Genomic DNA, 15,358 nt, shown 5'->3' with positions numbered 1-15,358 from the left:
TATATTTCCATGGCTGAGGCCGTAAAGGAGAGCATGTGGCTGAAAGGAATCTGCTCGGATTTTGGAGTTGATCAAGGAGCTGTGACTGTATTATGTGATTCAAATAGTGCCATATGTTTGTCAAAACATCAGACATTCCATGAGAGGAGCAAGCATGTGGATGTTAAGCTTCATTTTGTGAGGGATGAAGTTGAAATGGGCTCAGTGAAGATTGAAAAGGTAGCTACTGAGCACAATGCAGCTGATATGCTAACAAAGGTGTTGCCCGGACTTAAGTTGAAGTATTGCATGGATTTGGTGAATCTGATTCAGCTGGAGTGATTGTGGAAGATGGATGAAATCTATGGATTGTCCAGTTATGTCCCAAGGTGGAGATTTGTTATGAGGATTGGGGCAAAACTGCACAATCAGTTCAGTTCGGTTACCAATATACTGTTCGGCGATTAGGGACCGATATGCTGTTCAGTGATCTGACGAACTGCAATCATGCTCGGTGATTGGTCGAGTTTGTAGTCGTGCTCAGGGATTAACCGAGCTCAATGTTCGGTGTTGAGCTCGGTGCTCAGTGCTCGGTGTTGGTGCTCGGTGTTGGCCGAACTTAAACGAGTTCGGTGTTGGTGCTCGGTGTTGGCCGAACTTAATCGAGTTCGGAGTTGACAGTTGTTATTAACTGATGCACGTCGTCGGATGCGACTAGTTAGTTAGCTTTAAATGAAAGCCGTTAGGTTTGAACTAGTGGTTAGATAAGTGTTAGTTAAATAGAGCCGAGCTGTGAAAAAAGAAAAAGAATTTTTTCATCCATGAGTTTTGTAATCTTCCACACAAATAAAACACAAGATTTCCATTGACTCTCCAAGAATTGTTTTTGCTTATTCATTTTCATATCAAGTATTCGTTCTTCTCGTTCCGGAATCGATCTCGTTGTGATAACAAAGATTGAGTCGCGTATCTGATAGCATTACATAACACACTTAGTTTCTCTGTCTAGTACCCTTGAATCCATCTATTAGAGTTTTTCTTTTAGGAGCTGTATAAGCCTTTACTGAATAAATAATGATTCTTTCCATAAGCCAAAAATATGATCGATCAAACTTCTCGATTGAAATTTTTAATATAAATTCAATTACATAGATATTAGTTTAAATTTAATTACTTTATTTTTGTATTTGTTTAATTTTGAGGGGATTGGGGGAGTGGAGTGGCGTTGGTTTGGATATTTTTTATGCATATGTGGACTGAGCCTTAACGAAGACATGTTGTCGTTTCCACAAAGGCATCTCTCTACGCAATAATCATCGCTTTTTCTCGTTTTCGCATGAAAAAAAATATACAAAACCGGAAAAAAAAAGCAAGCAACACAAATCCAACACCTCAACCCGATTACATACTTGTTTCTATTATCTCTAAAAGAAATTCCCAATTGCAACACGTGGATCCCTCCTACAATACAAAAGGAATCTCGTTTTCCGGTAACAGATCATCTGATCCTCTTCTTATCCCAGGTAATTTATGTTTTTTATTTGCAATTACTACTATTTTATCTGTTTCTCTAATTGCGCAATTTTTGGCTGCTTGTTGTTTTGTGTGTCCAAGCGAAATTGCCTGTTTGTTGAATACAATCGTGTGTCCTAGCTCCGTCCTGCTCACTGCGAATAGTTTCGTTTCTTCTCAACGTTTCGGTTCATCTATTGTGAATTTGCTTGTAAGGAGTTTGTTGTGTTTTGATTGGATGTTTCTCACATTATTGGATTGATTTGCTTCAATCATGCGTTTTTTTAATCCATGGTCAGGTTTTGAGGTGTAAGGAGTTGTATCTTTTTAGAGATCGGATTGGCTTCGGAAAATTCTAGAAGGATAGTTGATTAGGTTTTTGAGGGTTTCAATTGGTAGTAGTTTTAGAAAAGTGGAGGTGAAGTGTGAATGGGGATTCAGACAATGAATTCTCATGTGAGTGGTGGGGGGCAGCAATCTCATGTACCGCATCATCCACTGCAACGTTGCAACTCGTGGTTAGGCCTAACGCTAGACGAAGTCGAGAGGCACTTGCTAGGTAATTTGGCAAAGCCATTAGGAAGCATGAACCTTGATGAGTTGCTCAAGAAAGTGTGGACCACTGATACTAGCCGCTCCTATGGGATGGAGAGCATCGAAACATCCCCTGCAGCGTCACTGCAGCGCCAAGCGAGTTGGTCGCTTGCTAGGGCTTTCACAGGGAAGACGGTGAATGAGGTGTGGAGGGATATCCAGCGAGGGTATAAGATGAGCAATGTGGAGGGCTTCGGTAGCCAGGAAAGAACCCCGACCCTTGGTGAGATGACTTTGGAGGATTTTTTGGTGAAAGCAGGGATGTACGTGTCCAATGCTTCCACCGTTTCTATTGAACCCATGATGTCCTTGGATAGCGCACTCAAGTCCCACAAATTCTCATCTCAAATGAGGTCATTGTCTCCTTCGCCTTCAATCGATGATTTGTCAGATACTCCATTGCCTGGCCGGAAGAGGATGTCTGGGGATCTTGAGAAGACCATCGAGAGGAGGCTAAGGCGAAAAATTAAGAACAGAGAGTCTGCTGCACGTTCACGTGCAAGGAAACAGGCAAGACTAGAAAATTCGCATAGCTGTGTTATATTTTTATGCTGCTGGTGCATTTTGAATATATTGGCATCGGGATATTTACTCATGTAGCATTGACAGGCCTACCACAATGAGTTGGTGACCAAGGTCTCACGACTTGAAGAGGAAAATTCGAAGCTTAAGAAGGAAAAGGCAAGTAATACCTATTTGTATCCTTCTTTAATAAATGCATTTCCATGGTGCATGCTGGTAATATATGTGACAGCAAGACTTTTGCTAATGTGAAATGTTATCGATCTAATTTTCGGGTACAATTATGTGATTCGATCTTAACTGGCCAACAACTCAGTGTCTTTTCCTGTTTAAATATTTGTTTTGGGTGATGAAGTTTTCCATTTAACGTAATGGACTTGAACCAACCACAAATCAAGTTTTGACTAAAAAGTTATCCGAAAGTGCATGCATCAGAGACTACTACACCTTGTCACCTTCACATGATAAAAGTTAGTGGATTCATATTTGTGATATCTGCAGCTAACTGCACGAAGTTTCACAGTTTTCTGGAATTGCACACAACCTTTTTTCCTGAACATAAATTCTTCAACTTTTAGTTTTTTTCTGATTTCTATGAGTGGTTGCTAAATACGAGCATTTTCTTTCATTTACTGTTTAATGTCATTCTCACCAGCTTGCACATGCTGGAAGGTTCAGTTACCTTTGATGAACAGAGTCCATTTGATCTTGAGGGGTAGAATCTTGATTCTTTGAATTTCGCAAAGTACATTTAGACATTTGGTTATTTTCCCCTAGTATACTTGTTGAACCTTAATAACTAGAAAAATAATTTGGAAATTTTCAAGTGGATAGGCCTTGTTACCTATGAATTATAATTAAAGTAATACTCCCTCCGTCCCAAGTAACTTGAGGCAATTCCTTTTCGGATTTTCACAAGTTACTTGAGTCATTTCCCTTCATGATTAAAAACAAAACTCTCTCTTCTCTCTCCTACTTTATTTTATTTTCATTTAAACCCCTAAATACAACTTTCTTAAATCTCGTACCCAAAAGAAACACCTCAAGTAACATAGGACGCAGGAAGTAGTAGTCTGCACCGAACTTATATGGAAAACCATATAAAGCTGAAAACAGTGAAACATTAAAACAAGAAAATTTAGCTACGTTAATCATACATTCTCAGAATCTAGCTTTGAGTTAAGTACTAGTACATTATAAACCACACTCAGGTATCTTCTCTTTAATTGGAGTTAAGTGAGGCATCTAGCAGCAATATGTCTTTTGTTTCACATCTTGAAATCTGTAGGGAACATGGTTCAGGTTGGCATCACTTTGATCCATTGAATATTCCAAACAAATTTTAAATTTCAAGACCTATGGATCTTATATATAATCCAAATTTTGGTGGTAGTGGCTTGGAAGTTAATACACTAGAAACATTTGTGTGTGGTTGAAACTGGAAAGTGAATGTAACTACAAGCACCAAACATCTTAACGCTAAGATACGAAAGAAAAGCAAAGGATCTAGGAAATATAAAAGAAAATATTATCAACTTGACTCCATTCCTAGTTTACTAATTATTGTAAACTTATTGGTTTTTCCTTTTCACTGGTGGGTTAATCAACTTATATCACGTTTGGAAAAACAGCAAATATTCACAATAAACTTAAAGAAGAAGAATTATCTGGAACTTTGCATGTGGTACTGTCTAGGTGCAGCAACACATATGAGATGAAAGAAGAGTTGGTACTTCAAGAGGATTGTCTCAAGAAGAAATATGTTGAGAGTGAACCAAAGTTGGTGATTTAGTTGTTAGGAGGAGTTGGGAGAATTTAAAGTACTCCTTTAGTAGCTAAATGGAAGCATGGGTCGTGTAACTATCCAATTCAGCCTGAAATTATGGACTGGTGACTGAATCTACAATTTGTTGAAATTAGGATTGAAAAGAACCTTACTCTTAGCGAGTATCAAAGATTGGTGCCTAACTTACTAGGAAATGTTAGGTATAGTTCAAAGTGCCCCTTACAACTACTTTAACATTTCACACTTGTAAGTACAATGGATTTTAGACATCTATATAGACTTCGAAAGTGAATTTTGTTATACAAATTTGCAAAAGCTACTGAATAACATCTAATATGATCTAACTGTACCTCTGGCTTGATTGTGAGCTGTTATTTTCTTCCACATGTTGATTCATTGATTGTGAGCTGTTATTTGTCCTTTTTTTGTATAAACCTGCAAGATTTTGGCCTGTTCTCTGATGTTTAACATTTCAGATTTCTCATGTAACTACCCTTGTTAGCTTATTCTACCTTTAGATTGTCTTGGTGTGAAAACAAATGGGGTTCGTTCGACAGCTATACTGTCAACTGTGATATCCCGTAAGGATACTTTTCATGTGACATTGATCCACTACAAATTAGCAACTTCATAGTAAAGAGCAGCATAGTCTCTTTCTTATCAGAACAAAGTTCTTGTTCTGTATTTTGTGGCTCATACAAAAAAGTTAGCTTGCTGATTGGCTGATATGCACTTGGTGTCTCTCGTAGAACTAGTCCTATTAGTTTGTTATTCCTTCACTTCTCGAATGGAAAGCACGTCAAGGAGTTCGCAGCATATTTCTTACATGAACAATGTGCCAGTTCTGTATTGTTCTCTGCCAGCAGCTTGTTTTAAACCATACAAAATGAGCTAAAAGCTTCTTGTTCTTCAACTCAACTTTTACTGTGGATGCTCCAATATCTCTGTTCCTCCTCCGTACATAACTCATCAGCTATGTTCTTTCAAGTTAAGCCATCACGATTCATGCTTTTAACACCACACTAGCAGCTATTTGGCTATATTCTGCAGCTTGAATATCTCCCTTTTTTTCTTTATTGATACGCTTCCACTATGAATAATGGAAAAACTATGTCGAGATTTTGAATTCCTTGCACTTTAGCTGTGTAAATTTCTCATGCTACTTGATGTCTATTTGTTATGAACTTTTAAGTATTGCACTAGATTCGCCAATAAACAAACCTCAAACATACCTTTATGTTGAAAACTTGCTTGGTGTTTTTGTTCCATATTCCTTTAATTTAAACACTATCTTTATCTTAAATTGATGCCTACACTGGCGCACTTAGTTTTGTTTTGTTGACTTTTGTGTTGCAGGAATTCGAACAGATAACCACATGTGAGGCCTGCACACTAAGGTTTCAGCTGCGAAGAACTTCTTCGTTCTAATACTCTATGCGAACAAAGTTTTTGAGTGGAGCCTATACAATTTAGGGTAGAATTGGCCTGCATTTCATCCCTACTTTGCTACTGTAGTATGTACAAATGTTACCCCCCTTCTTGTAGGAGATGAAGACCTAGATGCTTGTTATTAGAAAAAAAATGATGCAACAGCACTTTAATGTATAGTTGATTTTAAATTATATCAGTGAACGTGGTTATTAGCAAAAAATGCAGTTTAAAGTTTTTCCTAAAACCTAACAACATTCGTTAACTCATAACCATCATTCTTATAAAAAATTTTAATAACAGAAATAGTACTGTATTAATTTAACATCAGTAGTGTTTTAAGTTGTATAGTACTCCATGACTAGTAAAAACAGTAACTTTCATCAAACGCCGCCAAAGGTTATAAAAACAGCAAATTTCATCAAACACCACCAAATCAAATCCGCAAACGGTGTAATTAACATCCATTCCTCTTCCCTTGGTAACAATAAAGGTGGTATAAACCAAAACAAGCAAAAGTTCTAGTGAATGACAAAATTATAGCCGGACAAAGGCTCAGACATCGCAACTTTAAATCTTGTTGAAGGCAACAATGTCGCAACTTTGGATGTATTCGTTGTGAGGTTCCACGGTGAGTACCTCCTCTATCATAGTGTCAACGGAGACAAGATCGTCAACAATGGTAAGCATGATTTGGAGCTTCTTAATTCCATAACCAACTGCAACCAATTTGGCTGCATGGAGAAGTTATAGACTGAGTTAAGTAAAGCACCAAATGCATAAATGATAACTAGTGCAATGTAGTAAGGAGTAATACATAAAAGTATGTAGGAAGAGAAAGGATGCCAAAAACAGAAGAGAAATCATACATGCTCCCCATAAGAGTCCTGGCAACTCAACGCTTCGAACACTCTCTTCAAGCTTCTTCATGTCGGTCTCATCATCCCAGGGCTTAATATCCATGAGAACAGATGACTTGCCACCTGCAAGATGAAGACAACCAGGACAACTTAGAATCACAATGAAACAGTGTAGACATGTAGAAACGTGTGGAAACAGATATTCTAACATATGGATACAATCATATGGGATCAATTGATCTATACATTATGATCTCGAAATAACTCTTGGTCATGTGTTGTAAAAGGCTGCATCAATTTTTGAAATGATAATGGCAGCCATATGCGCAGATAATGACTTAAAAAGCAAACACTGTGAGATTAAGATGCCATAGACTCACTTTCTTTCTTCTTAGCAGGCGCCTTGGCAGCTTCTCTTGCTTCGGCAGCCTTCTTTTCCTCCTCAGTCTCATCGCCAAATAAATCAAGATCGTCATCATCATCGGCAGCATCCTCCTGGATGAAATGGATTTTACATATCAGTTTTTATCTACTCCAATACACACCACAAAAATAAACAGTACAAAGGCATTAGGCCTAAGAATGAATCTTCCAAACAATTAAGCCTCTAGTATACTGAGCCAGGGCTATCTATAAAATATAAGCAGGCCCCAAAAAGGTAAACCATGTTGTGGGACAATACCAATTCCAATAACCAGGGCTACCTACAATGTCTTGGGAAAAGGAAAAATATCAATACAGAACTATAGTTCATCCATGGCCATAAGTAACAATCCCCAAAACATCCTATAATCAAACAACTTCTCGCTGCATTGAGTTCAGGATTGCAAAAAGTCCATACTTTGCACAACCGTTTGTTAGGAGATTACTCAAATGTGTGTTGTTATCATGTTTTGCCTCATCTTCCCCAATCAATCGACCCGTAAATTAAATAACATGGAAACAAGTAGTCCATTTTCATGGAGATCGGCAAACGAAACAAAGGTGAAGCAGCTACCTTCGCTTCAACAGCTGACACTGCAGCTTGACCTCCGATACTTACTCCAACAGGTTTTCCAGGAAAGCTACACCATAACAAATTGCAACTCAGCAATCAAGTACGACAAGAATCACAAACATAATTAATATACACAAATACAGGATATACAAAGCAAACTATCGGCATCGCGAAATTCAATCAATAAGCAAACTTAAGCACGAAAGCAAATTGGATTAATTTGTAAAGTCAGAAGAAAATACCTCGATGCTAGCTTTGCGGAAACAGCTTCGTACCACTTGGAGGCATTAGGGTAGAGATCAGCACTAGGCTTCCCCGAAACGGAAGCATAAACTCTAACATCGTCTTTAGTCAATTGACTTCTGAAAATCGCCAATCAAACAATTCACAGATCGCTAGAATAACTGGGGTTAAATTGAAGAGAGTGAAATTGTAGAAAAAAGGAGAAAGTAAGAAGCGTGTTACCCAGAGATGTATGATTTTCCAGAGAGGAAGGCGTCAAGGGCCTTTAGGCCGGCTTCTGTGTGCAGATCTGCGAAGGTAACAGCCATTGGAGAGAGGAAGAGAGAGATGCAGAGATAACCTAGGCGCAAGTAGAAAGAGAGTGAAAGAGGGAGAGATATAGGAGGGGGCAGTTATAAAAACCCTAGATCGTGAGATGAGATGTAATACACGATTTGAATCATTTTATAATTATTTAAATAGTGAACAACATAATCAATCTTTCACGATCGCCCAAAATGGTACATGATCTTTGTTTATGTCGTTTTTAATACCTAAAAATCACATTTTCACATTTTTGCTATAAAAGATATTTTTGGGCATACTAGAAAAGAGGACCTAAAATGATAGTACTACTTTCATCCCACAATAAGAGTTTTATTTTGGCATTTCGGTCCGTCCCATGATAAGATTAATATTTAACTTTTACCATAAATAGTACATAGATCTCGCATTCCACCAACTTATTTCACTCACATTTTATTATAAAACTAATGTATATAAGTGAGACTCATACTCCACTAATTTATTCAACCCACTTTCCTATATATTATTAAAATTTGTGTCATAACTAAATAGGACTCCTATTCTGTCACACCCCAACCCCTCTGACGTATATATTTAAAATAAACAAATACAAATTAAAGTAAAGAAATCACATATTTATCATTTCCCCATCCAAAATGTTATAATTACAAAATCCATCATTCACCGCATATACAAATGCCATCAGATATCATAAACAATTTCATATCCATATGCATATGCCTATATGTTTAATTTATTATTTTGTGACAAAATCAATTCTGACATCTGCCCCGTATTTCCAATATACCAATATGATTTTGACCCGTAAGTCCCACAGTGAATTGACCCGTAGGTCCCATTATGATTGACCTGAAGGTCCCAATATGATCTGACCCGAAGGTCCCAATATGTCCATTATGATTTCAGATCTAGGACAAGACCGTCACAGATCCTCTTTAATCATATGATTCATGCACTTTCAATACTATACGTAAAACATATCAATTCTATCAAATGCATGTCCATATTATATTCTATCAAATAATTCCAATATTTTAGATAAACATATCCTTACACGAATCATATATTCATATCATATTCCACCATATAAATCAAATATTCACTGCAATTTAACACATAGAAATCTACCACATAGATATCCATATTATATTCTATCAAATAATTCCAATACGATAGATAAACATATCCCTTACACGAATCATATATTCATATCATATTTCATCATATAAATCAAATATTGACTGCAATTTAACACATAGAAATCTACCACATAGCACTTGTCAAATGAAAATATAATTTATACACACATGATCACGATACGATAGACAATCTAGCCAAACTCCCAAATTTGTCTCTTGATCTACCACCTTCGCCTCTCTACTACCATTTATCAATCGAAATATTTAATCAAAACAAAAGTATATGTTTGCGAGCATACATCTGACATTAAGTCCGAGAGAAAGTGATTTTATTTCACTACAAGATCGTAAAATTTTATTTTTCAACATACACGTCTCTAGCTCTCTCTTTTTTCCTCCCCTTTTTCTTTTCCTTTCTTTTCCCCCCAAAAAAAATATATCTCTTATCATATACTCCTAATTTTATATGTCGGTTGAAACTTTGTTGACTCATCTTACCCATTTTCAAAGGAAAACCCTCTGAAAAACACGTAAAATAGTAAAAATAGAAACGTGTAATTTTATAAAAAAAAATGATCATTTGATAAGCCAAGTACATATATCAATTCAATACATGTAACTTTTAATTTATCCAAATACATGCATATTATATATATATATATATATATATATATATATATAGGGTTGCGTTAAAGATAGAACCATTCTTAAGTGTAGAACCTAGAACTCTACATATTTTATTCATTGGATGAGGAAAAAATGACGGTCAAGATTAAAAATCATACATATTAGACTATGTTTTCACGACATTCCGGACTCAACATGTGAAAAAACTCACATGTTGATGGAAGAATGAATGAAATGAAGAAGAGTCCATGCATGCTTTATTTTTTCACTTCTCTGCATTCACCCATTAATAATAGTTTTGGTTGTAATGGGAAGTTGCTGTGCAAATCAACACCATTGGATTAAAAGATCTAACGACCTCCGTTTGACATTTGTTCTACGTTTAAGAATGGTTCTACGTTTAAGAATGGTTCTATCTTGATCACAATCCTATATATATATATATATATATATATATATAAGAACGTCTATATAACTAATACTATATGGTACACAATCATACACATTTAAAATAAATTATTACATATATAGTATAACATAATTTATACTGTACAAAATATGTATGTATGTATTTATTTTAAAATTCTCGTGAATCAAGACTATTTGTATATTAGACTATATTCAGTCGATCATAAAACTAAATATACCCACTGTGGCACACTTAAATATCTCTATAGTACAAATGACAATATAATATGCAATGATAATCAAATATGCTATGGAAAATAATGCAAGTTTCATATTAGGGATGTCACATATTCCGGGACGGAGGGAGTAGTATCTTTCTTTTCTATACTATTATTACTATTATTATATATAAATTAATATTTATTTTATTTTTTAATATAATTCATATTATGACTCATACTTAATCAAAAATATAGTTTTAATTATATTAATTATTATTATATTATTATAATATTAATAATGCGTAACTAATAAATAATTACTATAATATACTTATTTAAAATATGAATCGTATAATATTAAATTATAATAATAATAATTATTATTATTATTTTATCTTATTAATAGCTACTCAATATAGTCTTAATAAAATTTAATATATGAATATATTTATAACGATAAAAAATGATTGAATATTTTTAATTAGGTGTTTTAGTTCTAAAATGATATAAAATATTTAAATTACAAATATTCAATTGATTTGATTAGTTTAAACAATTAATCTAATTAGGTGGTCCTTAATTTATATTATGAATTTTAATTAGGTGTATGTATAAAATACTAAAAAAAATGAAAAAGGAAGAAAAAAAAAGAAGAGAAAATATAAACTAAGAAGAAAATGGAAAGAAGAGAGGAAAAAAAAAGAAATCACATGTTTGGTAGGAGTACTATTTAGTTGAAATTTCCAAATATACCCTCTATGACTAAAAAATCACATATTTAGTACATAGTGTTATTTTTGTCACGAGGTACCAAAAACAATATAAAATAAATATCAGGTACTATTTTTGTGCGAAAGTGAAATATCAGGTACTATTTTTGTGCGAAAGTGAAATATCAGGTACTATTTATGTAGTTCACTATTATTTAAATTATTAATTTAGGATTTGATTTACTTCGAGATCTTTTTGTACCTCATATGTTATATTTATGTGTGGAGTCTTTGATTATTACTCAGTCCGTCTGCTATAGGAGTAACGTTTGAGTTAGGTGCGAGTTTTAAGAAATACTGTACAAAGAAAACTGGGTAGAAACAACAAGAGAGTGTAACTCTCACTTTTAAATACAGTTTTATAATAAAAGGTGAGTAGAAAATGTCAGAATATAGGACTTATTTACTATTCATATTAAAAGTGAATTGAGACTCTTATTGACACATGTGCCAAAACGAAAAAAATTAGATTTTATTCGCGGATGAAGGGAGTATTAAAAAAATGAATTAAATAAAATATTTATCATTCTCTTTTCATAACTTTCTCTCCAATCTGTATTAATTAGAAATTAATACGTATCAATTGGTGCTTTCATTGAGAAATTAACTTTCTCACTTTCAGACTATGGAAGGGTAGTTTGATGTTTCCCTACAGAAATCTCATGAAATTTATTTTGTTCTATGGGTAATTATTATTGTATGTTCAAAGCTCTTCTATTAAGTATATAATCAAGCAAAAAAATTTTCAAGAAATCAAGATACAAAATAGATGAAAAGATGATAAGATTATTATACTATTAATTATGTATCTATGTGAAACAATATTTATGCAAGATTAATTATGTATAGTTTGTCAGAGAATGTAAGATTTAACTATGCAAACAAGAATTCAGAAAACCAAAAAAATATTTATGTGTATGAAAATATATTTGCATTCTCTACCTGTGAAATAAAACTTTTGTTTTACTATATATATATATATATATATATATATATATATAGGGATGTATTCATTTCCTTTTTGTATCTTTTGTTCTTTGTTCTTTTTAATCTCAGCCCCACGATTTTGTCATCCGACGGTTAGATTGGTGGCACGTGTCATTTAATAATGCAGATTTTCAGTTGAATAATGCACACCGACTAATAATGCATCATTATAGTGTAATAATGCAGATTTTCAGTTGAATAATTGTCACGGCCGCCCACCCCAGGGGTGTTACAAACGAGGCGATCGTGACCAAGGGACAAACATTTAAGAATAACATTTAAGGATAACAGTTCATAAGAAAGGCTCAATTAGCTTAAAAGAATAATATATATCAGAGTGTATGATACACAGAGTGCAAACTCGACTTTAGCTCGAAACAAATGGGAAAAGCTCGAATAAAATCAGAGTGTCTTTTCAACAATCAGCAACTCGATATAAAATTTTCGAGCACAATACTTGGCGAAAGAAACCATATTCAGCGGAAGCATTTCGAGAGTAGAATATTATTATGTATGAAGACATAATATATTCAGAAAGTTTTTTTTATAATCTTCTTCACTTTCATGCTCAACACCCACCGCGCTCGTCACCGCTCAACCTGCACATAGAGAAAACATATGCAGGGCTTAGTACTTGGTGTACTCAGTGGACACGTGCCAAAATATATTTTATAAAAACAGATTTTGTCAAGCCACTCTTTGAGTGAACTCGGGATTTTAGGAAAAGTCCGAGAACACTAAACATTTTTCTTTTCCTTTTTCAAAAGTGATCTTTCGATCTATTTTCCTGGAACATATGCCGTATCTGACAAACCCGATTTCACTATCTCTTGTTCATTCATCATTCATCGTTCCTTTCATCATTCATCATATCTTAACATTCAAGTGCGGGGAAGTGGTTACCTCACACGGTCTCCCATCAATCCATTCCATTCATCGTTGCAGTCAGATAGGCATAGTTCCAAAACAAAATATGGCTTGACATAATCTTTTCAACTTTATTTTCCTCAAAATGTTTTTGAAACATAAATCATTTTTTTGTTCCGTCAAGATCGAGCATCATCTCATATCACATCAACAAGTCGAGCAAATCACAAATCACTCGATAAATCAACACATATATCACATAACATGCGCAACAACACTTTCACTTTGATCACATATAACATGATGCTCAAACCGATATATGAAAGTTCTTGGAAACACTTTAGTTCGAAAGCCCACGTAAAAACTTCTCGTAAAAACTGTACGGTAGCTAGAAAGCTCACCTCGTTCGTTTAAAGCCTTCACGCCGTGCTCCTCTCTTTCTCGGCTACGCTCACGCCGCCACCACGCTACCGCCACCGCTGCTGTATGCGCGGCGGCTCGCCGTCGAGGTCCGCCCCAGCCACCGTCGCCGAGGATCTCCCCCAGCCGCCGACGCCGTTCCCGACAGGTAGGTGGTCGGAAATTCATTCCTCCATCCCCTTTCTTCTCTCTCTCGGATTTCTCTCGATTGTGAAGTAAAGAAATGAAAAGGAGGGAGGTTGTATATATAGAAATTTTTTTTCATAAAAGACAAAATTTCACGTCTTTTCGTTTTGATGCGACGAGTAATTAATGCGGCCGTCGTTGGAAAACGTGCCTGATGTGACGTGGTTCTTATCCACTTTTCGTCTTGATGTGACGCGGTTCTTATCCAACTTTTCGTCTTGATTTGTTGTCGAAAGTGTATTTGATACGTGGTCTATTCTTTCGTGTAGGTATCATTTTGGGCTCATAACAATTGGGTTTCAAATTGGGCTAGGAAAGAATAATTGTTTGGCCCCAAAGGCCAAAAGTGAAATACTTCTCTCGATAAAAGAAACAAGGTCGAAAAATTTTCAAGTGTACAAACGACGGTTCTTTCAAGAACAAAATAAAAAGGTAGAAAAAGTCGGGGTGTTACAATAATGCACACCGACTAATAATGCACCATTATAGTATAATAATGCAGATCATCTGGACCGTTGATGAATGAGATCTAATGGCCCATATTAAAAAGAATAAAGGATCTAAGGGATGAATAGGAGAATAACGCGATATATATATATATATATATATATATATATATATATATATATTGTGTGGCAGTAATATATAGTTTCACAACTTTTGTTTTACCATATTGTGGCAGTAATAGCAGTATAATTAAAAAGAGAAAAAATATACTTTATCAAGTTGTTTTCATTATATACCTTTCATTGTAGTCTTAACACATCTTTATATAAGATGATAGTTTATTTAGACTTTTATTTGATGTGCAAGTATTTGATTATTTGATAGTTTATCAGGTTGTGTTATGTATCAAAGTTGTTTTCTTTCATAGTTGAGCTTTTTGTCAGTGACTTGGGGGTGTAATGTTAAAGATTTATTCACAAATCCAAACCAAGAATGTGATTATGTTGTAGTAGTAGCTTATAACATTTTTAATCCCTTTTAACATTAGTACATGAATATCCATGTGTGTGGCTCTGATGATGGAAGTGACAATGAGAGTCCCTCGATTAAAATATTCACTTTGATGCATTAGTCGGTCAATGACAAGAGAAAAAAAAAGGACCAGAGAAGAAAATGATGATAACATGACTGGATTGCCCATTTTGTATGATTTCACTTCCTTACCACGAATAGGATGACCTGAGGTCTCGAGCAATGCGCAGGGGGAGAGGGCTTAAAGGCCCCTAAGGGCACCCGCAACGCGTCTCGCGGGTGTCCCTTATCTTGTCCCTCCGAGACGAAACGGCACCGGGACGCGTTGCAGCGTCCCGTCTCGTCCCCTGCCCGCCGAGACGCCCGTCCCACCGAGACGGCGCGCGAGCTGTCTAGCCACACGCTCGCGCGAGCGCGTGGCGCGCTCCGGCGCTATGCGTGACGCCCACTTGCCGGCCAGCGAGTGGACGTCGTCACGCTGACGCAATAAATCATTTATTTAAAAAAAATCGAATTTAATAAAATAAA

The 15,358-nt window shown here is 35.4% G+C and overlaps 2 protein-coding genes across 4 annotated transcripts; one reads left to right on the top strand and one right to left on the bottom strand.

Annotated features, from left to right (window-relative positions):
- The first annotated feature begins 1,260 nt into the window (after window positions 1-1,260).
- Window positions 1,261-5,979, top strand: LOC121741275 (ABSCISIC ACID-INSENSITIVE 5-like protein 6). 2 transcript variants are annotated; one of them, XM_042133983.1, is made up of 5 exons: window positions 1,261-1,502; window positions 1,594-1,702; window positions 1,791-2,595; window positions 2,695-2,766; window positions 5,750-5,979. In XM_042133983.1, exons 3-5 carry the CDS (start codon window positions 1,921-1,923, stop codon window positions 5,819-5,821), a joined length of 819 nt encoding a protein of 272 aa, XP_041989917.1. In that variant the 5' UTR covers window positions 1,261-1,502; window positions 1,594-1,702; window positions 1,791-1,920; the 3' UTR covers window positions 5,822-5,979. The 2 variants fall into 2 exon arrangements, with proteins under 2 accessions (XP_041989917.1, XP_041989918.1); XM_042133984.1 differs by lacking the exon at window positions 1,594-1,702.
- Window positions 5,980-6,183: 204 nt separating this feature from the next.
- LOC121741274 (elongation factor 1-beta 2-like) lies at window positions 6,184-8,334 on the bottom strand. 2 transcript variants are annotated; one of them, XM_042133982.1, is made up of 6 exons: window positions 8,144-8,334; window positions 7,921-8,037; window positions 7,679-7,745; window positions 7,062-7,176; window positions 6,691-6,804; window positions 6,184-6,555 (listed from the first exon to the last, which is right to left on the bottom strand). In XM_042133982.1, exons 1-6 carry the CDS (start codon window positions 8,227-8,229, stop codon window positions 6,392-6,394), a joined length of 663 nt encoding a protein of 220 aa, XP_041989916.1. In that variant the 5' UTR covers window positions 8,230-8,334; the 3' UTR covers window positions 6,184-6,391. The 2 variants fall into 2 exon arrangements, with proteins under 2 accessions (XP_041989916.1, XP_041989915.1); XM_042133981.1 differs by having other exon boundaries at window positions 7,921-8,040; window positions 8,144-8,331.
- Between the last annotated feature and the right edge of the window lie 7,024 nt (window positions 8,335-15,358).

This window comes from Salvia splendens, chromosome 7 (genome assembly GCF_004379255.2).
Source record: "Salvia splendens isolate huo1 chromosome 7, SspV2, whole genome shotgun sequence".
Classification (NCBI taxonomy): domain Eukaryota; kingdom Viridiplantae; phylum Streptophyta; class Magnoliopsida; order Lamiales; family Lamiaceae; genus Salvia; species Salvia splendens.
Note: the sequence above shows the minus strand (reverse complement) of the source record. Positions and strands in the feature narration are given on the sequence as shown.

What these genes read in the sequence shown, in the direction of transcription:
- LOC121741275 (XM_042133984.1), top strand. Translation starts at nt 1,921, where the DNA reads ATGGGGATTCAGACAATGAATTCTCATGTGAGTGGTGGGGGGCAGCAA. An exon ending in GTTCACGTGCAAGGAAACAG is followed by an intron (nt 2,596 to 2,694) that starts GCAAGACTAGAA and finishes TAGCATTGACAG; the next exon opens with GCCTACCACAATGAGTTGGT. An exon ending in CGAAGCTTAAGAAGGAAAAG is followed by an intron (nt 2,767 to 5,749) that starts GCAAGTAATACC and finishes TTTGTGTTGCAG; the next exon opens with GAATTCGAACAGATAACCAC.
- LOC121741274 (XM_042133981.1), bottom strand. Translation starts at nt 8,229, where the DNA reads ATGGCTGTTACCTTCGCAGATCTGCACACAGAAGCCGGCCTAAAGGCC. An exon ending in GGAAAATCATACATCTCTGG is followed by an intron (nt 8,041 to 8,143) that starts GTAACACGCTTC and finishes GGCGATTTTCAG; the next exon opens with AAGTCAATTGACTAAAGACG. An exon ending in AGGACTCTTATGGGGAGCAT is followed by an intron (nt 6,556 to 6,690) that starts GTATGATTTCTC and finishes TTCTCCATGCAG; the next exon opens with CCAAATTGGTTGCAGTTGGT.